This window comes from Capricornis sumatraensis, chromosome 3 (assembly GCF_032405125.1).
Source record: "Capricornis sumatraensis isolate serow.1 chromosome 3, serow.2, whole genome shotgun sequence".
Taxonomy (NCBI): Eukaryota; Metazoa; Chordata; class Mammalia; order Artiodactyla; family Bovidae; genus Capricornis; species Capricornis sumatraensis.
This window is the reverse complement of record NC_091071.1, coordinates 75849805-75875149: the sequence shown is the minus strand read 5'-3', so window position 1 is coordinate 75875149 and position 25345 is coordinate 75849805. Positions and strand designations below refer to the sequence as shown.

General features: G+C 40.3%; 1 protein-coding gene and 1 non-coding gene across 2 annotated transcripts in view; both read right to left on the bottom strand.

The window, feature by feature from the left end:
• COBLL1 (cordon-bleu WH2 repeat protein like 1) overlaps positions 1 to 24449 on the bottom strand; it is a 177174-nt gene extending 152725 nt beyond the window's left edge. Inside the window, exons 1-3 of the mRNA XM_068968456.1 lie at positions 24388 to 24449; positions 13892 to 14410; positions 13155 to 13823 (exon numbers count right to left, since the gene is read on the bottom strand). Coding sequence (XP_068824557.1) covers positions 13155 to 13823; positions 13892 to 14410; positions 24388 to 24449 — 1250 coding nt within the window. The remainder of the gene's footprint in view (positions 1 to 13154; positions 13824 to 13891; positions 14411 to 24387) is intronic.
• LOC138077239 (U6 spliceosomal RNA) lies at positions 22523 to 22625 on the bottom strand. The gene has a single exon (XR_011144703.1). It is a non-coding gene; the product is annotated as a U6 spliceosomal RNA (small nuclear RNA).
• Positions 24450 to 25345: the final 896 nt, after the last annotated feature.

Sequence of the window (25345 nt, the reverse complement as noted above, 5' to 3'; positions counted from 1 at the left end):
TTGGGTATATATCCAAAGAAAAGGAAAGCATTAACTTGAAAAGATATATGCACCCCAATGTTTATAGCAGCATTATATACAGTTGCTAAGATACGAAAGCAACCCGTGTGCATCAACAGATGAATGCTTAAAGATGTGGCATGCACACGCACACACACACTGGAATATTACTCAGCTATAAACTTCATAAGAACGAAAGTTTGCTATTTGCAACAACATGGGTGAACTTGAGGCTATTAGGCTTAGTGAAGTAAGTCAGACAAACACTGAATGATATCACTAACATGTGAAATCTAAAAAATAAACTAGTGACTATAACAAAAAAAAAAGAAACAGACTCACAAATATAGAGAACAAACAGTAATTACCAGTGCAGAAAATGAAGAGGAGGGACAAGATAGGGGTAGGCAATTAAGACGTACAAAGTGTAAAATAATACACTTAGTATTTTACACTTAGTATTTTACTAAGTGTAAAATAAATAAGCTACAGGGATATGTTATATAACACAGAGAATATAGCCACCATTTTATAGTAACTATAAATGGAATATAATCTTTAAAAATTGAAATCACTAAGTTGTACACCTGAAACTTCTGTAACATTGTAAATCAACTATACCTCAGTTTTTAAAATAAGGGGTTTAAAAAAGGGGAACAAGAGAAAAGAAATGTGTATAGCCTGGGTAAAATGCTACGCTTTATATCTCATATAAGAATAACAGAGCCTATAAGGAACTATGGCTCAATATTTTTAGTAAGATTGAACTAACCGCACAGTACCTGACTAGTTAGCAATGTATCTTTAATCATTTAGTGATCATCTAGCATGTGTTAAGAACCACATGGAATTAAGAATCGTGTGTGTGTGCATGCGCACACATGCACGTATGTAGGGAAAGAGAGCTGAGGTTAACTCCAAGTTATTTAGCTAGAAGTGAATCTTTATGCCAGTGAAAAGACTGGTACAAAATTGTTCATGGAAGCTTTGCTTATAAGAGCTAAAAACTGTAAAAGGTACAAATGTCTATAAATATTACAATAAAAACATATACTTACATGATGGAATATTACACGGCAATGAAAACAAATGAATTACTGCCCCAAAAAATATGTATATGAATCTAACAGACATAATGCTAAACCAGACACAAAAGAATTTTTTGATTCCATTTATATGAAGTTTACAAATAAGCAAAACTAATCTATTGTGCTAGCAGTCAGAGTAACGATGAGAAGAGAGCAAGACAGAGGACTCTATGCTCCTAGAAATATTCTATATTTTGCTCCGGTTTGTGATTACAAGTTCACATATGTAGAAATTCATTGAAGATGAAAAATTAAAAAAAAGAAAAAGAATATGGTCTCTGCTTTTTAGGGTTTCACAACCAAACATACCAGGAAAGGGTATTAGTACAGGAAATTGTACCCTGACTAAAGGATGGTTAATAACACTTAATAATCACTTAATAACAGTAAAAGGGCAGGAGAGGGAGAAATAAATTCAAGTATCTATCATTAAGGGACTGGTTGTATAAATTATGGTCATCCCTACAAAGACATAACATGCAGTTATGGAGAAAACAATAGAGGCCTTTATGTAATAAAATAGAATATAAAAGGGTAAGAAACAATATGCATACACACACCCATTTCCTCCTGAGTGTAAGGAGATGCTCCATCCAATGGAGTACACACCAGCCACATGAGGCTTTTCAGCACTAGAGATGTAACTGATGCGACTAAGAAACTAAAATTCAAATTTTGCACAGTTTGTCTACATTTCAAATATGACAATGTAAAATATTTTTTTCTATTAAAGACAACTTTACTGTTCTGTAGAACTAGAAGCATGTTAACCACTACAACATGTAACATATCATTTAAATTGAGTTTTTTAAATCTAGCTCCTAGATTTAAAATTGTATTTGTGGCTCACATTATATTCCCATTGGACAGCACTGGTGTAGAGTATCCCACAAGGGTTTGTAAGAACCATAACATGATTGCCTCTAGGGAGAAAACCTGAGTGAACGGTATATAGGGAGAATCTCTCACTGTTTCATCCTTTTTCTCTTTTGAATTCTGTGCCGTTTGAATATATTGCCTATTAGAAAAATAAGTAATAAAGTGATATGACCTATAAATAACACTGTAGAGAAAACTGTCATTGGCATAACTATTAATTAATGTTCATGGAATCTCTCCTCCCACAAAACATACAGGGTATTTTTGAAGATGTTATATATACATTTGGGGGCAGAAAATGCTTTCTAATAACCTAAGATCACAGAAGTGTTTCACAAATTAATAGTACCAGAGTTACCAACTGAATGTAAGAGATTAAAGACTACAAACCTCAATTTGCTAGTTTAGCGCCTGCGTAGTCTAACAATTTTGCTCCACCGCCTCCTCTTCTCCCATCAAGGACTGTTCTGCTCTTCATTTTTCCATCACTGAATATATTTTGCCTATTTTCCTGTTCCTTTCTTCACCTACCTTCCCAAATAAAATTGTAATTACCTCTGCTTAACTCAGCATGACTCTATTTGGCTAACCAAAGAAGGAAAAATGTCAAGAAAATTCTCCCCTTCACAAACCATGAAATTTCACTTTTTTTTCTCCCATGAAACAAAAGTGTAAAACCATAAGCAGATCACTTAAGGGCTCAATATACAACTGAAACACACTTAATGTATTTAAATATAAAAAATCAAATTACAAACAGATATTACCTTTTTTCCACTTTATTTTAAAAATAAATACTTTGAACATTGTTTCTGCACGGACATAGCCAATTTTAGACTTGTTTTCTGTTTTGGCTGTGCTGCAGGGCATGCAGAATCTTAGCTCCCCAACCAGGGATCAAACCCACACCCCCTGTAGTAGAAGCACAAAGTCCCACCACTAAACTTCCAGGGAAGTCCCCAGTTTCAGAATTTTAAATACATACATCAGTGAAAACTGTTTCTTGTTGGCGGTGTTAATTTTAAACTGGGTTTTCAGGATTCAAGGAAGGAAAAAGCCTCCATTCTCAGCTCGTAAAGGCTCCCCTCCTTTTCTTGCATATTCTCCCATCCACCTTCACAAGAGTCCCTGACTCAGGGCTGCACTGGTGAGTATCATCCTGAGGAAATACTCCAGGGGCCACAGAGATAAAGTGTGCAAAGTTCAGCCCTGAGACACACCCTCACCAGTCACACAGATCACAGGCCAGGATGCACAATCATCACAATAAACAAAGGCTTTGACTGGGTTTGATTTGAGAGCATAGCATTCTGAAATGCCTTTAACTAGTAAAGCAAAATGGCTAAGTGCCAGAATTTTAAAAAATTGTTTCTTGACAGGAAATTTTATGATATCCCCTGTGAAGACTGGTAAGTGGCAAAGATGTCCATGATAAAAATAGCTATTGCTGTACAACTCCCTGCCTCCTACACTGAATGTGCCTTCAGTATAGCCCATCATTTCTGGATGCTCCTTTGTTTGGTCCTTTAACACCAATGGCACTTGGGATGCTTTTGTGTTCAAACCATTACAGTTTTCTGTGGAGTTCAGAAATTTGATCTCTACCTTGCCTAGATTTTACAGTGATATAAGGAAACTGAGAATTCCCCAAATCCAGGACATTCAAATATTCTACACTGCCAACTTCAACTTGTGTTCTGCTAAATACCTGGAAGAATACAAAAATTACAGCAAATATTCATTCAGCACCTTCAGATAACTTTCAGAATTGCCACTAAGTTGAGCTTGAATAATCTGCTTAGTGTCCTAAATAACTATCAGTCACACAAAAATAAAAGTTCAAAATATTTGGTGTGCAACACACACGCACACACACATATGTAATCCTAAATTTAATTAGGAAACTCTAAAAATGCCTCTAAGTGCATTCATTCTAGGCTATATCACTTATAATTACTAAATTAGCTAAAAACACATTCCTAGGCTTCACAGAGTTATCAGCACAAACTTCAGGACTATGTTTTCTTAACGTCATCTAAAAGTGAATTTCCTATGTATTTCCACAGACATACAGGACCACAACAGATGAACAGATTATATGAACTACTCTTGGACACTGCTCCTTTCAGATCAGACTGTATATCAAAAATGTATGACAAACTAGAGTAAACTGTAGGTTGGAATAGGTTCTAGATACAAAATTTGTCTTAAACTGAAGAAAGACGACTAAGACAAATGTGTAAAAAGTAGTTTCTCTCCACCTGCCAACATTCTTTGTCACTTTCGGCTTTGCTCTTTTGAAACACAGCAAAAAAAAAAAAAAATTTGTTTAAGGTAAAGCATCTAACTGCTTCCTGGGAATGGGCACCTTATATAGAAACAAAAGAGAGGGAGGTAGGTCAGGTTACTCAGCAGTTCTGCAGCCAGTAACTAACAGAACCATGCACACCCAAGAATAACGAGAGCTGCTGAGACCGCAAAACACAGAGGCTGTCCCGTAAGATAGGGACCCTGTCTATTTCCTGATTGTCCTGGAGCTGGGGTACCTGACAAAAAGGAGGAGGAGACTGCTCCTCTCTTGGCCACTTCCACTTTGTGTGTAACGTGCAACCACGTGAGCACAAAGAAGAAAAGCAATTCAATGGCTTTATAATTATCTTGACCACTGTGAACTCAATTGATCTAGAAACTACAGCACACCCATCAGACGTGGGAAAGGCAAAGTGGTAGCCATTTTTGGATTTAGCAACTCAGTTTCCTGCTTTCCCAGAGCAACTGAACTGATATACACGACTATAGCAGTTACTGAAACTCTGGCTGTCCCCCTTGGGGTTATTCTAATACTTCTTCACTTCCATTTCTCCAGAAACAATGGCATGTGTGAATGTGCTTGTAATAGCAGGTATACAGGTTACAGAGATGAAAGTCAAGGACTAGTGATAAATGGCCCACCTAGATTTGAGCATCTTAACTCTATTTCCTCGCAAATAAATATTGGTGTTAAGTACAGAAGCGGCAAATCACATTGCTACAAAGTGAAATGGTGTAATTTTTTAAAGTACGCCAAAATGCATACAAAGTAGTTTTAATCTCTCAAGTTAATTACATTGAGAAACAACGCATTTTTCCACTGATATTATTGTTTAAAAAACATATTATGATTCCCTTGGTATTCAACCCTATTTAAAATCAAGTTATACCTTACATGACAAAATCAAAATCATTATTTTAAAAGCAGATCTACATTTTGAACCCAAAGTGTTTTATCTCAGGTCCTTTTCTGATCCCACAGCAGAGGCTCAACTCTGAACCGCTTTGAAAGCGAAACTTGCTCAGTCGTATCTGACTCTTTGTGACCCCATAAACTATACAGTCCATGGAATTCTCCAGACCAGGATACTGGAGTGGGTAGCCTTTCCCTTCTCCAGGGGATCTTTCCAACCCAGGGATCGAGCCCAGGTCTCCCACATTGCAGGTGGATTCTTTACCAGCTGAGCCACAAGGGAAGCCCAAGAATACTGGAGTGGGTAGCCTATCCCTTCTCCAGCGGATCTTCCCAACCCAGGAATCTAACTAACCAGGGTCTCCTGCATTGCAGGCAGATTCTTTACCAACTGAGCTATCTATTTTTAAAAATCAAATCCCATCCAATATGGATGGCATTTTCACTTTTAATTCCATCCAAAGCAATCTTCTCCAAGCCTGAGGCAATTACCAAGGAAAATCCCTGTCCTATTAATCCATACTCTTTTTCAAAAAGTAATTATTTATTTACATTTTCTATAAAGCTCTGCTTTCAGTGGAGGAGGGCATTCAATAGGAAGGGTACATGAGTACATACAGGAAAGAACAGGAATTCAGAGATGATTTTTCTCCCTGCTCACCTAGAACCTCCATCCTCACCATGTCACAACCACATACCTGAAAGCTGTAATGAGGCTACCCTTTCTTTTTTTTCTAGAAAGTAGAAGTTAAGAAAATGACCCAGTTCTGTAATGTACTGTGTTTCCCTCCCACCAAATTCCTGAAAGCCTGCCTCTGTCTGAGCTATCAGTCTGAGCTACACAGCATGAAAAGGCACATCACGATGCTGCCCCATATAGGATACCTAAATATCTTCATTTGTTCCCTGTGAAACTTGGAAATTGTAACCTTTGTAAAGATGTGTACCTATTTAAAATACGGTAAAAGTTGCAAATAATTCTTAGTTTTCGGCTTTCTACCAGTTGAGCTTAAACTGTTTCTCCTGTCTGCATTCTTTGCTGTGTAATGAGATGAGCATCCCATTTAAAGCATTTCTTGGTCAAACTACTCCACAATTCAACTCCACAGCACTTTTTCCCATTTCCCACCCACCGCCTAGCTTTATTGAGATATTACAGAATGCAGTATTTTTACATACCTGACAGAAAAACTATGATGGAAAAGACTGACCATTACTAATTCTTAGCAAAACTGTGGAACAACTAGAACTTTCGCATGTTGCTGATGGGAAGTATAAACTGGTGGAATCACTTTGGGAAAATGACTGTGTCTATAAAAGATGAATACGCATGCATACTCTTCTGACCTAGCAATTCCACTCCTAAGTATACATGCTCATCTGAAGTGAGATTTTTAATTTTTTTTTTTTTTTTGTATTTTGCCTGTATGGTGTGGCACACAGGATCAGGGATTGAACTCAGGCCTCTGCAGTGTAAATTTTGAATCCTAACCACTAGACTACCAGGGACTCCCTTCCACAGCTTTTTTTTTTTAATGTCCAAAGTCAATAAATAGTTCCAAATTACTTAAATTTATAAGCAGGAATGTGAACTTAAAGTATGGGGTGGGGGGAACAAGCTCACTCTAAGATTTTTCTAAAGACTAGTCAATCTTTGAGAATATTTTCCAAGGGATTCATTCCTCAGATATGAAGTTTGTATCAAAACTGAAGACATTTGGCCCTTTATAAATAGCCATGGGAAACTTCTTTCTCCCATACTTTTAGTTTGTTTTTACTGTAACAGATGGGGAAAAAATTTAGCAAAGTCATTAAAAAAAAAGGCCTTCTAATAACCGTCACTCTAATTTTAGAGCACTAAAAGCTGCATCATATGAAACATTATTATAAAGACAGTTTGCTTAACTGGAAATAGGTATAGGCTGAAAAAAACTAGATAGCAATTAAGTATACCTTTGGTCAAGCTTCTCCTAGGCACATTTGTTTCTAAACACTTTTACATACATCAGTCATTTTTCATGAAAGAATCTCCAGCACAGAAGTGTAGAACTTTTCTTTAAAATATATTCTGATATCACATCAGTGTTATAATTTCTACATTGCTTGCCAACAGGCCATGCCTAAGTTTTCACCTGGTGGGGGCAGGAGGAAACACCTGATCACCATTGAATATAAACGCTTACTATAAGAATATCTTGCTTTATGCAAACAAATATCATTTTGTCCTAATTTATAAGTTCAATACTTACATGCCTCCCTCCCAAGTAAATAAATTTGGAATCACCACTACTTCCTTTACCAATTTCATAAGTTGGCCCATGGGATCAGCAAACTTTTTTCTGTACATGGAGAGAAGGCTAATATTTTTAGCTTACAGATCATAATATCTCTGCCTGGACTACTCAGCTATAATATGAAAGCAGCCATAAACAATATGCAAATAAGTGGATATAGGTGTGTGCCAATAACGCCTTACAAAGACAGGTAGAGGATAAAGGATTACTATCTGGAATATGAAGAGGGTTCCTAAAACTCAACAGCCAAAAAAAGCAAACCAAATGAAACATAGGCAAAAGCTTTAATAGACATTTTTCAAGAGAAGATATACAAATGGCCAATAAGCATGTGATATGATGCTCAACATCATTAGAGAAAAGCAAATCAAAACTACAATGAGACACCATCTCACACGTAACAGAATGGTTGCTTTCAAAAAAATAACATAACAGGTGTTGGCAAGGATGTAGAAAAACCAGAAGCCTTGTGCTCTGTTCTGGGAAATGGAAAATGGTATAGCTGATATGGAAAACAGTATAGCTGTCCTCGAAAAAATTAAAAATAGGATGACCATGCTGTGTGTGCTGTGTTAAGTTGCTTCAATTGTGTCTGGCTCTTTGAAAACCAATAGACAGTAGCCTACCAGGCTCCTCTGTCCATGTGATTCTCCAGGCAAGAATACTGGAGTGGGGCCATTTTCTACTCCAGGGGATCTTCCCAATCCAGAGATTGAATCTGCGTCACTTTTGTCTCCTGCATTGGCAGCAGGGTTCTTTACCACTAGCGCCACCTGGGAAGCCCAGGATGACCATAAGATCTAGAATTCTGCTTCAGAAAAACTGAAAGCAGGGTCCCAAAGAGACAGCTAAACACTCATGTTCCTAACAGCAACAGTCACAGTAGCTAAAACATGAGGAGCAACCCGTGTCCATCGATAAATAAATGCATAAAAGTAGATTGTTATTCAGTCTCAAAAAGGAAGGAAATTCTGATATATGATAAACATGGATGAATCTTGAGGATACTATAATAAGTACACTAAACCAGTCACAAAAAGACAAAGACAGATTCCACTGATGCGAGGTAATAAGAGTAGTCCAAAATCATGGAGATAGAAAGCGGAAGAGCAGATGTTAGGAGTGGTGGGGAGAGGAGAAATTGGGAGTTAGTGTTCAAAGGGTACAGAGTTTCAGTTATGCAAGATGAAAAGAGTTCTGGAGATAGACGGTGATAACAGTTGCACAACAATATGAATGTACCTAATACTGAACTGTACACTTAAAAATGGTTACGATGGTAAATTTTGAGTGTATTATACCACAATATAAAAAAAAAAGGAGGAAAACATAATACAAACAGATAGAGGGCCCATTTCAACCTTCTGAACAAAATTTGCTGACCAATGAACCATGACATTCTGAATCCTAAGCATATCCATAGTATGCTTTTAAAGTTAATATCAAAGTACCACTTCTACACTAACAGCACTTTCTTTTTTTCCTGCATAGTTACAAATAGTTTTTTAGTAAAGCTCTTTAGATCGGGAGCCAGTCTCCCCGTGCCCAGAAAAATGTGTTTTATATAAAATAAGGGCTCACAAGTTTTGACTAATTAATTGCATTACAGCAGTTGTCTCAATAAAATGAAGCTTGAAATTTATAAATACAACTGGCATTTCAATAATAAGGTTAAGTGATAACAGTATTAAATTACCCTCTAATACATTCAGAGAAAATTATAGACTTTGAAAAAAAATGTCTAGCAGTGTCTTAATAAACACTTTTATTTTTCTTATTTGGTCAAAAATCCTACATTTGAAACTACGCTATAATAAATTTAATTGCTGCCTAAGAGCAAAAATAAGTACAGCTATGACATATCTGTCATCTGACAAAAAGTGCCAATTTACTATGAGATAAATCATCCCAAACACATGAAAATGTTAAATATGACTTTAAAGACATAAACCAAAAATTTAAGTTTTTTCATATGCATTCAATTTTGTCGGATTTTGTTTCTTTAAAGATACTACAAACATAGTTTTAAGAAGAATCAAGACAATGTATGCATAAGGCCACTTTAAATAATCCATTCAGTTTCATCCATGGTAGCAAACATCCTGGGTAACAGGCCTAGGGATGAAGAGCATAGTTTTGAGGATAAGACCTTGTTTTTATTACTCTTGCATATCTTAGCATTGTATAGCCTTCGTATGTTAATTAAGTTATCCGAGCCCCAGTTCCAAAATCATAAAATGGAGTTAATATACTTCCTCAAAAAGTAAAAAAAAAAATAAATAAATAAAATTAAACAATACTATAGAGCATCTAAATGGAATCCTTCAAAAGGTACAAAGAAAGCTGAACTCTAGGGTCTTGAGCTCATTAAAAATGATTAATAGCAGCCACCATTCCATTTATGGCTTCATCTCTATCTCAGCTGGTGATACCTGTTTAATCAGTGATTCTCAGATCTGAATGCATATTAGAATCACCTAGCAGTATTTTAAAACTCCCCATGCCCTCCTCCCCTCCTAGACCAATTAAAATTAGGATAGGTAGGAGTGTGAGAGCCTGTTTTAAAGATATCCAGGTGATTATGTTGAAACCTTTGCTAAGGGATTCAGCTTCTAAGTAGTCAAAACACATTAGCTAACAAGACCTGTTTAAACAATCAAAAGCAAAGCTTTCGAACCAAAGATGCCTCCAAATAAAAACTAAAGGAAGCAGCTGCTAAATCACTTCTTCTTAATTTTTTACTATGCCTTCAATTAGCTCCATAGCGCCAATGCTGCAAGACGATAAAGAAATATGCAAATGTGCCATGCCGGAAAATTTGTTTCAGAATCAAAACACCAATAAGGTCCCTCAAAGCAAGGTCAGCTTTTGACATTTAAATTTCAAAGAGTTAAAAATATGTATCCACTTTGGGAAGTAAAATCACCAGCAGTGGTAGCTCTAAAGATAATGAATCCATCTGAAATGGTATCATATTGTGATCTGAAAAAGATTAAAGGCAATTAATGCAATGAACTAGGAGATTAACACCTGGGTTTTCCTTCAGGTTTTGCCATTAATTTGCTCTGGGCCTTCGAAAATCACTGTCTCTGTGCTTCAGATTCTCATTTGTAAAATAAGGAGTTGCATTAAATTTCTTTAAAATGACATGTTACAAGGATCTAAAACTTGGAAAAGTACTTACAGAAGCATTCTTTAGAGCAGCAATATTCAAGAATAAGGACTAAGCTAGGCCTCATAAGTTACTGGAGTCATGAATCATGATTTAATTAGTAAAGAATGTACTTTCCAAACCTAACATTTTATTATAACATATAGATTGGCCCTATCACTTCCCAAAGAATTGCCCATCTCTTTGATAATTCCTTTTTTTCTCTCAGAATTAAAACCTTTTTAATGTACTGGGGTTTTGAGAAAAAGAACAAAAGTAATATTGAATAATACATATTCAACAAATACTATATAGCAGGCACTTGGAATACACCCAGGGACAAGACAGACAAGTGAAAGCAGAGAAGTAATTTTTTTTTTAAACATTTATACCTTTCAAATATTGTTAACTTCTCCAAATAATACAGAGTAAAATGATATGGGGGAGGGGATGTTATTCTAGATAAGATGTTGAAGCATTTTTCAACTTATCTCTTCTTAAATTTGGAGGGGGCAGGACAAATTTTCTAAAAATATATTTTCTTCATATTTGAGAAATTAGATAAAGCAATTTTGTACATTCTTTTGTAGCACAGAATTTCAGTTTAACCTTTAAATCCTCAAAACTAAAATCTGAAGTGTCTTACTACAGTCGGGCTTATCATTAGAAAGCTCTTCTCATTTCCTTTATGTCAGAGGCATCTGACCTCGCCTGTTTTACTCACAGAATTATTTGACTTCTGAACACCCATAAAAGTATACTAGCGTATTTTGTGTACGTGCATATGCTGTGTGTTGTTTTTTTAATAGTTTCTGTGTGTGTGCTCAGTGATGTCAGACTCTCTGCAACCCTATGGACTGTAGCCCGCCAAGCTCCTCTGTCCATGGGATTTTCCAGGCAAGCATATTGGAGTGAGTTGCCAGTTCCTCCTCCAGGGGAGCTTCCTGAGTCAGGGATCCAACCCACCACTCCTGAATCCTATATTGCAGGCAGATTATTCTTTACCACTGAGCTATGGAGGAAGCTCAAACAGCACCTTAATCTAATCCACTTCCAAATCCACCAATTTAATACTATTTTATTTTGAGGTACCTGAATACATTTCAGTATTCCTGCAGCTGCCTTTAGACATTCACACTTTTACGATTAATATCTTCCTGCCAATGAACTTCTTCCCCCATACATCCTAATGTGATAATATATATGATCATATCTAAATAATGAAAAAAGTGGGTAAAGAATAGGAACGGAAGTAAACAGAAATACAGCTATTTGCAGAGGGGAGAAGATAACTAACTGGAAGAAAAAGAATTAATTCATACACTGCATGTTTCTTCTACGTAAGCATTATACTAAATATCTTTTATATTAGTCATGCTGCTTTGAGACTTTTCCATGTTTCCTCTAGACAACTGCCAATGTTCGAATGGTCTCTGATGAATAAACATGCTGTGACTTGCTTCTAAGGAAACGTGTGTCATGTTCCGGGATAAAAATGACTTTTCTACTCTCAAATCAAGAAAACTGTACAACTCTCATTCATTAGCTATAAAACAGACTTTTCCTTCCCGATTCTTTTCTGAATGTTCATAGTCTCTTGAGAACACTGCTGTGTTCCGATTAACTATCGGAAAAGAAACTGAATTGGGGGAACATCTGAAGGAAAATGTTACACTTTCCCAAAGGGATTTCCCACTTCTGAAGTTCAACTAGCGCCCATGTTAAGCCTTCACTGTTTACCAAGACGAAGGTTATTCTCAGGTTCTCCCCACCTCTTGTAGAACTACCTGTTCTCATTACTGTTTACCCAAACGCTTAGCAAGGTGATTATTAGCATATCTGGCAGGAAGACGTGCTCCATTGAATATTAACTCACCATGTGACAGCCCCTTCCATTCCGATCTGTCCTAACCATGTGAGGGTACAAAGAAATGTACCGTGTTTGCGGTCTGACTCTGCGCTAGGCTTTGGGACTGGCAATTGGCCACAGGCACACACATACCCACAATCAGAGGCGCGCACCCGGCCGGGTCCCGGAACTGTCATTGCGGGCTGACAGCTGGCACACCTTCCTGTCGCCCTCCACCCGCTCGCAGAAAGCCTCTTCCTTACAGTCACCTTGACACGGCTCACCTGCTGAGCCTCAGCCCTCGGCCAAGGAAACTTTTTTTCCCTTTCTCAGTAGCTCACTTGCAGGTACCGTCCGCCGGTCTCCCAGAGCCCCAACAAGGAGCCCTTTGTTGCCATTTTTGTTCCCGGAGTCCTTACCCAATTCTTGGCATTCAGCTGCCCTTTAGCAACTCAGAGCAGCCCGGGTAGAAAAGCAATCAAAAGCTACCGAGCCCCCACCCCGGGGTGGCCTCCGAGGAGGCCGGGAGGAAGCAGCCCCGTCGGCCGCGTGTCCCGCGGCTGGTGAATTCGGCCGCCGACGGGGCGGCGAGCTGCCAGCCAGGTGACGGGTGAAGGCCCGGCAGCTCTCGACCTCCCGGGTGAGCGGCGACGCGGCGCTCGAAGCTTACCCTGCGGGTGCGGCCGGCGGGAGCGCCGCCGGAGCGTCCTGCACGCGCGGGGCTCGGCCGTCCATCGCCTTGAAGGGCGCTGCGCGGGCTCTGGCTCCGAGGCAGCGCGTCACTGCTGGAGTAGGAGAGGCCGGCGGGTCAGGGCGGGACGCACGTTTACCCGAGGCCCAAGCGGGGCTGGCTGCACAAGAGCCCGCCCGAGCCGCCCCCAGCCCGGGACCCGCCCGCCCGCCTCCAGGGTGCGCTTCCACCTGCGGGCCCGGCTCCCCGCCCGCGGGCAGCGCCGCCGCCGGGTCTAGCGGCCGCCCGGAGCGGTGGCGGCAGGAGGCGGCGCTGCAGCCCCCGCCCCGCGAGGTTACTGGGTAGCCATTTGGCGCCTCTCGGGGAGGGAGCGGAGCTGCCCAGGCTGGAAGGAGGAGGAGCGGGGCGAGGCGCACAGGCACAGCCGCCACGCCGGCAGCGCGATCCCGGGCTCCGCCGGCCGAGTTCGCACAAACAAAACGCCCTGGGAAAACTTTTCGCGAAGAAAAGTTGGGAGGGCGCCTTTGTTTTTTCCCACCCAGCGTTCCTTTCTTTTCAGAAGGACACAGTGGCTCCCTGTTCTCCCCCGCGGCTTCCTCTCCCACTCTTCGCTCCCCAGGCGCGCTCGCGTTCGGCTCCCAGCCGGGACTGGGAGGAAGGGGAGAGCGGCAAGCCTCTCCCAGGCTCTGCCCCGCGCGGGCCGGGCCAGACAGCGCCTCCTCTGCCCGTGGGCGGGTGCCGGGCGGTGCGGAGCCTCTCGCCGGGCCGGCTCACTCACCCTGCCCCATCTCCGTCCCTGGAGCCCGGGAGCTCGCAGCCGCCTCCGCCTGACGGCCGGCCCGAAGTGGCGATGGGGCTCGGCGGCATCAAAGCGAGACGGGCAGCGAGCCGGAGAGAGGAACGGGGCGGGGATGGGAGAGCACTGAAGGGTAGTTTCCTTCCCCCGGGGCTTCGGGGTCCAGCTGGGGGAGCCGAACCGAAAGGAGGCTCCCGCGCGGCGTGTTCTCACTCCCACCGCTAGGGCATGGCTCCAGGAAGCCCAGACGGACAGGTGGGGAGGAAGGGAGCGTACCCCCTTGCGAGGACCGGAGCGGAGGACCTGGGCGCTGCGGAAGTACCGGGAGAAACCCTCAGAATGGGGCCTGCAGCTTGCCCTCCCTGCAGTCTGATCTCCGTCCAGGGTGCTTTCTCCCCCGCCCCCCGTCTCCCCCAACTTGACCTCTGAGGTTGCTATCCTGTTAAAAGCATACCTGTGACACTGTGATCTTTCTAATTGGTGGCAGGTTTAAGCTTGTCCTGTCTTCAGAGGCATTTTCCTTTTTTTTTTTTAATTTTTTAGCTTTTAACAGCTGTGACATGAGGATCAGACTATTATGTCTAATAACGATCTATAAACTAAGAATCGAATGACAGGTTTTATTCACCTCTTGAAAGTTTTATGGGAAGAAAGGACTCACATAGGCACAACCATGTACTTGTGTATACGTTTTAGTTCCCACGTGCATGCTCTTTACGGGATTCTTTACACCTGACAAACAAGTATTTGTAAATCCTGTGTGCTATTATATGTGCCTGCCAGGTTTTGTAAGGCGAAAGCCATTTCTGATGGGCCCGAAAGAAAGTTTGCATTCCGAAAACTAATGTGAATTAATGAAGAAAGTAACTTTACAGTTTAAAGTATTTCCATCAACTGTAGTAGAGACATTAAGTGAAAGAAGGTCGTAAATGAGGCCTGTACTGTGGTATTAGCATCCTGTAGTACACGTGTTAGCCATTTCGCCCTATTGATACAATAACATTTGGAAGGTGGGAAAAATTAGGTTGATACTTAGAACCACTGCTTGACTAAATGTTCTCTCAGTTATATACCCATTGTAGCTGAATCTACAGGGATTGATACAAAGATCGCTGAAACTAAGTAACATACAAAATATCTAGCAGTATGCCTTTTGTCTCTATGGAGAGGCATTAGTTTAATATTTATTCGCTCCTGTGCGGGATATATGCCTTTCAGTGTATCTCTGAGTATAAAAAGGAGAAAAAAAGTAGCTTATGTGGATTATAATATCAGAACCATACCAGAAAAAATTGCTTTTCAACATTTTCGTTAATATTTATATTTATCAAATCACTCCATTTAAATCCATCTGAATTTTAGTCTTTAAATGACACAGGTTACACAGTTTCATGAATCAGATATGTAACTTTCAATCGCTAGATGAAGAATAAACTTTAGTTAGTTTCAACCTTTGGAGAAGGCAATAGCAACCCACTCCAGTACTCTTGCCTGGAAAATCCCATGGACAGAGGAGCCTGGTTAGGCTGCAGTCCATGGGGTCGCTAAGAGTCGAACTCGACTGAGCGACTTCACTTTCACTTTTCACTTTTAGGCATTGGAGAAGGAAATGGCAACCCACTACAGTATTCTTGCCTGGAGAATCCCAGGGACAGAGGAGCCTAGTGGGCTGCCATCTATGGGGTCGCACAGAGTCGGACACAACTGAAGCAACTTAGCAGCAGCAGCAGTAAACTCCATTAGTCTAATTTGAACCATAAAACGTTACCATAACATTTCATGACTACTGAAGGCATTTTGAGTGCTTACCAATTTTTCCTGTCCTCTTTCTGGGTTTAGGTATAGAGGAGGATTATACTCTCCACCCCACTGAAATTAGGTATGGTGGTATAACTTGTAAGTAAATGTGAGCAGACATGTAATGTTTTGTTTCCTGGTAGACTCATTGAGAGGCCAGTGCTTGGTTCTCTAGGTTCCCTTCCCTTGCTGCTGCAATCGTGGAAGGTTATAGTAAGATGGAAGTGGCACAGGACTGAAGGACGCTGGGATGCCCTATTATTACCCTGAGCACAGCTGCCCTGGATAGCCCAGGATCTACAACAGAATCTGCATAAAGCAAGAAATAAACTTGTTTTGGCTTAAGCTTCTAAAATATTGGAGCGATTTATTTTCCAGCATGACTTAGCCTACCTTAAATATAGTTGACCATTTTCAGAATCCCTAATAGGCTAGACTTAGTATTCTCATTTGGTAGGCACTAAACTGTTCCCCCTATAGTCTGCTGGTTACATAGTTTATTAGCAAAATAGTAAACAAAGTTGCTATAAGTCTTTATATATAATAGTGGGAAATTATCCTACTCCCCACATTCTTTCCTCTCATTGTGATGAACTACTGCAAAATTGTCCAGGTTTCCAAGATTCTGCTCAATTTCTATTTGGAAATCTCCTTTGACCTCTTGATCCAGTCATGGTTAATGCAAGTGCTTAGGTGTTATATCCTCTGGAAGACTTTCTGGACTACACATAATGAATTGGCCCCTCCCTTTCTTAGCCCCCATTAGATTTTGCAAGGTGGGGCCAGGCCCCATGACACATTGTTTGTTATTCATTTACAGAAGAACACAACTGGAGTGTTTCGGGGGACACCTCTTATTCTGTGTCCTGAAAGAACAGCCCAGAACATGGGAAGTTCTCTGCGTATATCTGTGGAATGAATTAAGGAGTAAAGTGAAAGTCACTCAGTCATGTCTGACTCTCTGCCACCCCATGGACTATACAGATAGCAAATCATTACTTTGTTACCTGATGGATCTGCAGTTCTTGCACACACAAAAAAGATCTTTTAAGCAGCAAGATTGATGCTTTATATTGGGAAATAATATATCAGTAAAGGTCACTGTGACAGTATGACTTATTCAAATACAGTGCTATTACAAGCAGTCAGTTTTCACATTCCAGAATAAATGGCAGGTATTTTTTATTTGTGTTTATGTTTCTCACAGAAACCTTATTTGAAATGTTTCATTATTTACTGTTGCTTTTTACAAATGAAAGGAATGGAAACTCTTTCCATGGAATTCTCCAGGCCCGAATACTGGAGTGGGTAGCCATTCCCTTCTCCAGGAGATCTTCCCAACCCAGAGATCGAACCCAGGTCTCCCCCATTGCAGGCAGATTCTTTACCAGCTGAGCCACAAGGGAAGCCCAAGAATATTGGAATGGGTAGCCTGTCACTCTCCAGTGGATCTTCCTGACCCAGGAACCCAACCCAGGTCTCCTGCATTGCAGGCGGATTCTTTACCAGCTGCACTACCAGGAAAGCCCTATTAAGGAGTAAGGGAATCCTTAAAAACTCCACTTCTAGGTTACCTGTAAGAGGTGAGTGGGACCTCAAGTCAGGGAAGGTCTTTCCAATTCAAAGGGTCTAGTGGATTATTTAAAAATGAACAGATAAAAGTTGAGTTTGTTCTATTAGAGAGAGAAGATTTATTCTCTGCATGGAATTAGTTTCAAAATCACTATCTAGAGAGAGAAAGTCTAGCTACATATCCTCTGAATGATGATCTAGACCTCAGATTTCTTCTGGAGAATATTAAAAGGGAAAGAGGTTTACATACTAAATTAATAAGTATATGCTTACGTAAAAAGACATATACTGGTTGAACTGGGCAATGCAAAACATGTTAGAAAATGAAATTGGGGTATGTCTAAATATTTTGGGGTATGTCTAAATAATCTCAAGCTCATGGACAGGCTCCTCTGTCCATGGAATTTCCAGGCAAGAATGTTGGAGTGGATTGCCATTTCCTTCTACACGGAATCTTCCAGACCCAGAGATTTAACCTGCGTCTCCTCCTAAATATTTTACGAATTATTTGGAACAATGATGGTTTTCTTCATATTTGGGTGTGCTCTTGTTCGTGGCTTCCCTGGTGGCTCAGTGGTAAAGAACCTGCCTGCCAATGCAGGAGATATGGCTTTTGTACTGGTATAAGTCCTATTGAAGAGATTTATTTCAAATGGAAATATCATGTTTCTGAGGTGGTAAATATCTTCCTAGGCATTTCATTTTTGCATATGACAACATTAAGAAAATGATTATTTTATGTCTTCCAAAATTGTGTGTGTGTGTATGTGTCTGTGGTTTACATAGCAAGATCAGAGATGTTGCAAGGTAGTGTTCAATTTTAATGGACCTCTTCAGTTCAGTTCAGTTCAGTCGCTCAGTCATGTCCAACTCTTTGTGACCCCATGGACTGCAGCACACCAGGACTCCCTGTCAGTCCATCACCAACTTCCGGAGTTTACTCAAACTCATGTCCATTGACCGGTGATGCCATTCAACCTTCTCACCCTCTGTCATCCCCTTCTCCCACCCTCAATCTTTCCCAGCATCAGGGTCTTTTCAAATGAGTCAGTTCTTCACATCAGATGGCAAAATTATTGGAGTTTCTGCTTCAACATCAGTCCTTCCAATGAACACCTAGGACTGATCTCCTTTAGGATTGACTGGTTGGATCTCCTTGCAGTCAAAGGGACTTTCAAAAGTCTTCTCTAATGCCACAGTTCAAAAGCATCAATTCTTCAGCACTCAGCTTTCTTTTTAGTCCAACTCTCACATCAAAACCATAACCTTAACAAAACAGACCTTTGTCAGCAAAGTAATGTCTCTGCTTTTTATTATTCTGTCTATGTTGGTCATAACTTTCCTTCCAAGGGGTAAACGTCTTTTAATTTGATGGCTGCAATCACCATCTGCAATGATTTGGGAGCCCAAGAAAACAAAGCTTGTCACAGTTTCCACTGTTTTCTCATCTATTTGCCATGAAGTGATGGGACTGAATGCCATGATCTTCATTTTCTGAATGTTGAGCTTTAAGCCAACTTTTTCACTCTCCTCTTTCACTTTCATCAAAAGGCTCTTTAGTTCTTCTTCACTTTCTGCCATAAGAGTGGTGTCATCTGCCTATCTGAGGTTATTGACATTTCTCCCAGCAATCTTGATTCCAGCTTGTGCTTCATCCAGCCCAGCATTTCTCATGATGTACTCTTACTTCAGACTTTATATTTCTCGAAGCTATTTAATCTCAAGCAAGCAAATGTTTTATTTAGATATTTATGTATGAGTTTATTGATGACATCAGGGAGTTAAAAATTGGGATTGTGGCTATATTCTGAAATATATTTGTTGTTTAGTGGCTAAGTCATATCCAACTCTTTTGCGACCCCAGGGACTGTAGCCTGCCAGGCTGTTCTGGCCATGGGATTCCCCTGACAAGAATACTGGAGTGAGTTGCCATTTCCTTCTCTAGGCAATCTTTCCGAACCAGGGATCGAACCCATGTCTCCTGCACTGGCAGGCAGATTCTTTATCACTGACCCACCATAGGAAGGCATAATAGTTTCCTATTGTTTCATCTTCATACAGTGTTTTATAGCTTTATCATTCACAGAGTTCCCATCAATGAGTTAAAACAGAAAGTGTTGTTGGCATTCAGATTTCCCTATAATAAAAGCTCCATAAGAGCTTTATCTCAAAATACCAAAAATCTTTCTTTTCTTCGCTGCCAGGACTCCTAGGCCAGGTGTTTTCCTTTAGTCACTACTGCCTCTCTCTTTATCACTGGCATATCTGCTTGTCCGTCCCCTCTTATTCTTCAACAGTTGTTTCACAGGTGAAAAGAAGTCAATTCACTAGACACATATTTGTTGAAATGTTAGTTTCTTTAATATAGAAATCGCTATTTTTCTCCTTTTTTTTTTTTTTTGATTGGAGGGCAGTTGCTTTACAGTGTTGTGTTGGTTTCTACCATACAACTTTGCAAATGACTCATAACTATATATATGCTGCTGCTGCTGCTGCTGCTATGTGACTTCAGTCGTGTCCGACTCTGTGCGACCCCAGAGACGGCAGCCCACCAGGCTCCCCTGTCCCTGGGATTCTCCAGGCATGAATACTGGAGTGGGTTGCCATGTCCTCCTCCAGGGGGTCTTCCCGAACCAGGGCTTGAACCCACGTCTTTTACGTCTTCTGCATTGGCAGGTGGGTCCTTTACTAGCACTACCTGGGAAGACCAAAACAGGCTTATTTTCATCCAATTCACTACAACTGACTAAAATTCTTTCCTTTTTATAGCTGAGTAATATTCCATTATATAAATGTATCACAAATTCTTTATTCACTCATCTGTCAATGAACATCTAGGTTTCTTTTATGTCCTGGCTATTATAAATAGCACTGCAGTGGGAACATTAGGGTGAATGTGTTTTTTTGAATTGTGGTCTCCTCAGAGTATATGCCCAGTAGTGGGATTGCTGGGTCATATGGTAGTTTTATTCCTAGTTGTCTTCAGGAATCTCCATACTGTTCTCTGAGAGGTTGTATCAATTTATGTTCCCAGGAATAGTGCAAGAGGGCTCCCTTTTATCCACAACCTCTCAAACATTTATTTTCTGTAGATTTTTTGATGATGGCCATTGACCACCTAACTGCCTCCTGAGATACCTGCAGGTCAAGAAGCAACAGTTAGAACTGGACATGGAACAACAGACTGGTTCCAAATCTGGAAAGGAGTACATCAAGGCTGAATATTGTCTCCCTGCTTATTTAACTTCTATGCAGAGTACATCATGAGAAACGCTGGGCTGGAAGAAGCACAAGCTGGAATCAAGACTGCCGGGAGAAATATCAATAACCTCAGATAGGCAGATGACACCACCCTTATGGCAGAAAGTGAAGAAGAACTAAAGAGACTCTTGATGAAAGTGAAAGAAGAGAGTGAAAAAGTTGGCTTAAAGCTCAACGTTCAGAAAACTAAAATCATGCCAACCAGTCCCTTCACTTCATGGGAAATAGATGGGGAAACAGTGGAAACAGTGAGAGGCTTTGTGTTCTTAGGCTCCAAAATCACTGCAGATGGTGACTACAGCCATGAAATTAAAAGACGCTTGCTTCTTGGAACAAAAGCTATGACCAACCTAGACAGCATAATAAAAAGCAGAGATGTTACTTTGCTGACAAATGTCCACTTTGTCAAGGCTATGATTTTTGCAGTGGTCATGTATGAATATGAGAGTTGGACTATAGAGAAAGCTGAGCACTGAAGAATTGATGCTTTTGAACAGTGGTACTGCAGAAGACTCTTGAGAGTCCTTTGGACTGCAAGGAGATCAAACTAGTCAATCCTAAAGGAAATCAGTCCTGAATATTCATTGGAAGGACTGATGCTGAAGCTGAAACTACAATACTTTGGCCACCTGATTCAAATAACTGACTCATTTGAAAAGACCCTGATGCTAGGAAAGATTGAAGGTAGGAGGAGAAGGGGATGACAGAGTATGAGATGGTTGGATGGCATCACTGACTCGATGGACAAAAGTTTGAGCAAGCTCTGGAAGTTGGTGATGGACAGGGAAGCCTGGCATGCTGCAATCTATGGGGTCACAAAGAGTCAGACACGACCGAGCCACTGAACTAAACTGAATAATGAGTGATGTTGGGCATCTTTTCATGTGTTTATTGTCCATCTGTATGTCTTCTTGGAGGAGTCTGTTTAGGTCTTCTGCTCACTTTTTGATTAGGTTGTTTATTTTTCTGACATTGAACTGTTTATATATTTTGGAGATCAATCCTTTGTCAGTTGTTTTGTTTGCAATTAATTTCTCCTATTCTGAGATTTTTTTTTTCCATCTTGTTTTTAGTTTCCTTTGCTGTGCAAAAGCTTTTAAGTTTAATTAGATCCTATTTGTTTATTTTTGTTTTTATTTTCAGTACTCTGAATTGGATCAAAGAGGGTAATGCTGTGATTTATGTCAAAGGGTGTTCTGCCTATGTTTTTCCCAAAGCATTTTATAGTTTCTGGCCTTACATTTAAATTTTTAATCGATTTTGAGTTTATCTTTGTGTATAGTGTTAAGACGTGTTCTGCTGCTGCTGCTAAGTCACTTCAGTCGTGTCCAACTCTGTGCGACCACATGGGCTGCAGCCCACCAGGCTCCTCCGTCCATGGGATGTTCCAGGCAAGAGTACTGGAGTGGGTTGCCATGTCCTTCTCCAATGCATGAAAGTAAAAAGTGAAAGTGAAGTCGCTCAGTCGTGTCCGGCTCTTCGTGACCCCATGGACTGCAGCTTACCAGGCTCCTCTGTCCGTGGGATATTCCAGGCAAGAGTACTGGAGTGGGGTGCCATTGCCTTCTTCATAAGAAATGTTCTAATGTCATTCTTTACACGTAGCTGTCCAGTTTTCCCAGCACAACTTGTTAATGAAGCTGTCTTTTCTCCATTGTATATTCCTGCCTCCTTTGTCACGGATGTGTGGGCTTTTCTCTGAGCTTTCTATCTTGTTCCATTGATCTATATTTCTGCTTTTGTGCTGGTACCAAATAGTCTTGATAACTGTAGATTTGTAGTGTAATCTGAAGTCAGGAAGGTTGATTCCTCCAGCTCCAATTTTCTTTCTTAAGATTGCTTTGGCTTTGGGGGATCTTTTGTATTTCCATACAAATGTAAAATATTTTGTTCTCATTCTGTGAAAAATACCATTGGTAATGAAAATATGGAATGCTTCACAAATTTGCATGCCATTCTTGTGCAGGGGCCATGATAATCTTCTCTGTATCCTTCCAATTTTAGTATAGGTACTGCTGAAGCAAGCATTAGAAATCACTATTTTATGAAAAATTCTCGATTTTTTTTAATTCGAAAGCTTTTTTCTTTTTGAAGACAAAGGTATACATAGGAAAATATTTGAACAGTTTTTAATTGATTTCATGTTTAGTATAATGTCTAATATATGTAATTATAAAACTTCAGTTCAGTTCAGTTCAGTCGCTCAGTCATGTCTGACTCTTTGCGACTCCATGAATTGCAGCACGCCAGGCCTCCCTGTCCATCACCAGCACCTGGAGTTCACTCAAACTCATGTCCATCGAGTCAGTGATGCCATCCAGACACCTCATCCTCTGTCATCCCCTTCTCCTCCTGCCCCCATCCCTCCCAGCATCAAAGTCTTTTCCAATGAGTCAACTCTTCACATGAGGTGGCCAAAGTACTGGAGTTTCAACTTCAGCATCAGTCCTTCCAAAGAACACCCAGGACTGATCGCTTTTAGAATGGACTGGTTGGATCTTCTTGTAGTCCAAGGGACTCTCAAGAGTCTTCTCCAACACCACAGTTCAAAAGCATCAATTCTTCGGCACTCAGCTTTCTTCACAGTCCAACTCTCGCATCCATACATGACTACTGGAAAAACCATAGCCTTGACTAGATGGACATTTGTTGGCAAAGTAATGTCTCTGCTTTTGAATATGCTGTCTAGGTTGGTCATAACTTTCCTTCCAAGGAGTCAGCATCTTTGAATTTCATGGCTGCAACCACCATCTGCAGCGATTTTGGAGCCCCGAAAAATAAAGACTGACACTGTTTCCACTGTTTCCCCATCTATTTGCCATGAAGTGATGGGACCAGATGCCATGATCTTCGTTTTCTGAATGTTGAGATTTAAGCCAACTTTTCCACTCTCCTCTTTCACTTTCATCAAGAGGCTTTTTAGCTCCTCTTCACTTTCTGCCATAAGGGTGTTGTCATCTGCATATCTGAGGTGAGATATTTCTCCCAGCAGTCTTGATTCCAGCTTGTGTTTCTTCCAGTCCAACGTTTCTCATGATGTACTCTGCATAGACGTTAAATAAGCAGGGTGACAATATACAGCCTTGACGTACTCCTTTTCCTATTTGGAACCAGTCCATTGTTCCATGTCCAGTTCTAACTGTTGCTTCCTGACCTGCATATAGGCTTCTCAAGAGGCAGGTCAGGTGGTCTGGTATTCCCATCTTTTGATGAATTTCCCACAGTTTATTGTGATCCACACAGTCAAAGGCTTTGGCATAGTCAATCAAGCAGAAATAGATGTTTTTCTGGAACTCTCTTGCTTTTTCCATGATCCATCGGATGTTGGCAACTTGATCTCTGGTTCCTCTGCCTTTTCTAAAATCAGCTTGAACATCTGGAAGTTCATGGTTCATGTATTGCTGAAGCCTGGCTTGGAGAATTTTGAGTATTACTTTACTAGCATGTGAGATGAGTGCAATTGTGTGGTAGTTTGAGCATTCTTTGGCATTGCCTTTCTTTGGGATTGGAATGAAAACTGACCGTTTCCAGTCCTTTGGTCACTGCTGAGTTTTCCAAGTTTGCTGGCATATTGAGTGCGGCACTTTCACAGCATCATCTTTCAGAATTTGAAACAGCTCAACTGGAATTCCATCACCGCCACTAGCTTTGTTGGTAGTGATGCTTTCTGAGGCCCACTTGACTTCACATTCCAGGATGTCTGGTTCTCGGTGAGTGATCACACCACCATGATTATGTTGTTCATGAAGATCTTTTTTGTACACTTCTTCTGTGTATTCTTGTCACCTCTTCTTAATATCGTCTGCTTCTGTTAGGTCCATACCATTTCTGTCCTTTATTGAGCCCATCTTTGCAAAACTTACAGGATTCATTTTGTCCATTGAAATTGCTTCATGAGCGTTTGTCAGTTAAATTTAATTAAAAGCTTTACTATATAGTTTTTGATAACCATGGTAATCATAGCTATTTTTATATGTAAAGAATGCTCATGAAATTTATAACATGTAAAATAAATGACATACTCAAATGAAGTGGTAGTATAACTATTCATGTTATCAAGTGTTACTGTAATAAATGCCTCCTGTTTATTGCATATCACATGTCTCTTATAAATGGCGTTATATGTCTATATCATCGTAAACATTTCTAGGCATAGACTTTCTAATTAATATGCATACTTTCTAGGATAAAGATAAGGCCTGGAGAAACAAGCATGGCATGTGGATCTATAAAATATTTAGTACAGCGGACATGCAGGAGGGCCAACTTCTCAGTACCCATCCAAACTTCAAGCTACACATTTAGATAAGTCAGCACCATGTTGTCTAAAACCCACTTTCTCCTTCACTTTTTAAGATGCCCTTTTGTCAAAGTGAATTTCTGTTCTTTATTATGTAATCTGTTACTGATTGGCAGTAAGTTTTCCGACTCATTGGAAGAGAATATTCCCTTTTAGGTCATTAAAGTATCAGTGGTGTTAAAAAATACCCATGTGATTTAAAATTTAAATGCCATTCAAATAATGGTGATTTCCTCTCTTTTAACAAAAGGCTAAGGATGAAAAATCAATTTAAATAGTATCTATTTGATATAATACAATTAAAATCTTGGTGTTTAGCATTTTAATATTGCCTGTTAAATTGCAACTATAACTGGGAACTACACTTCTCCTTTTCTAAATTCTAAAGAGCTTGGTAAACTCTTAACTGCTTGTCAGTTTCCATGTATCAAAATGTACAACTTT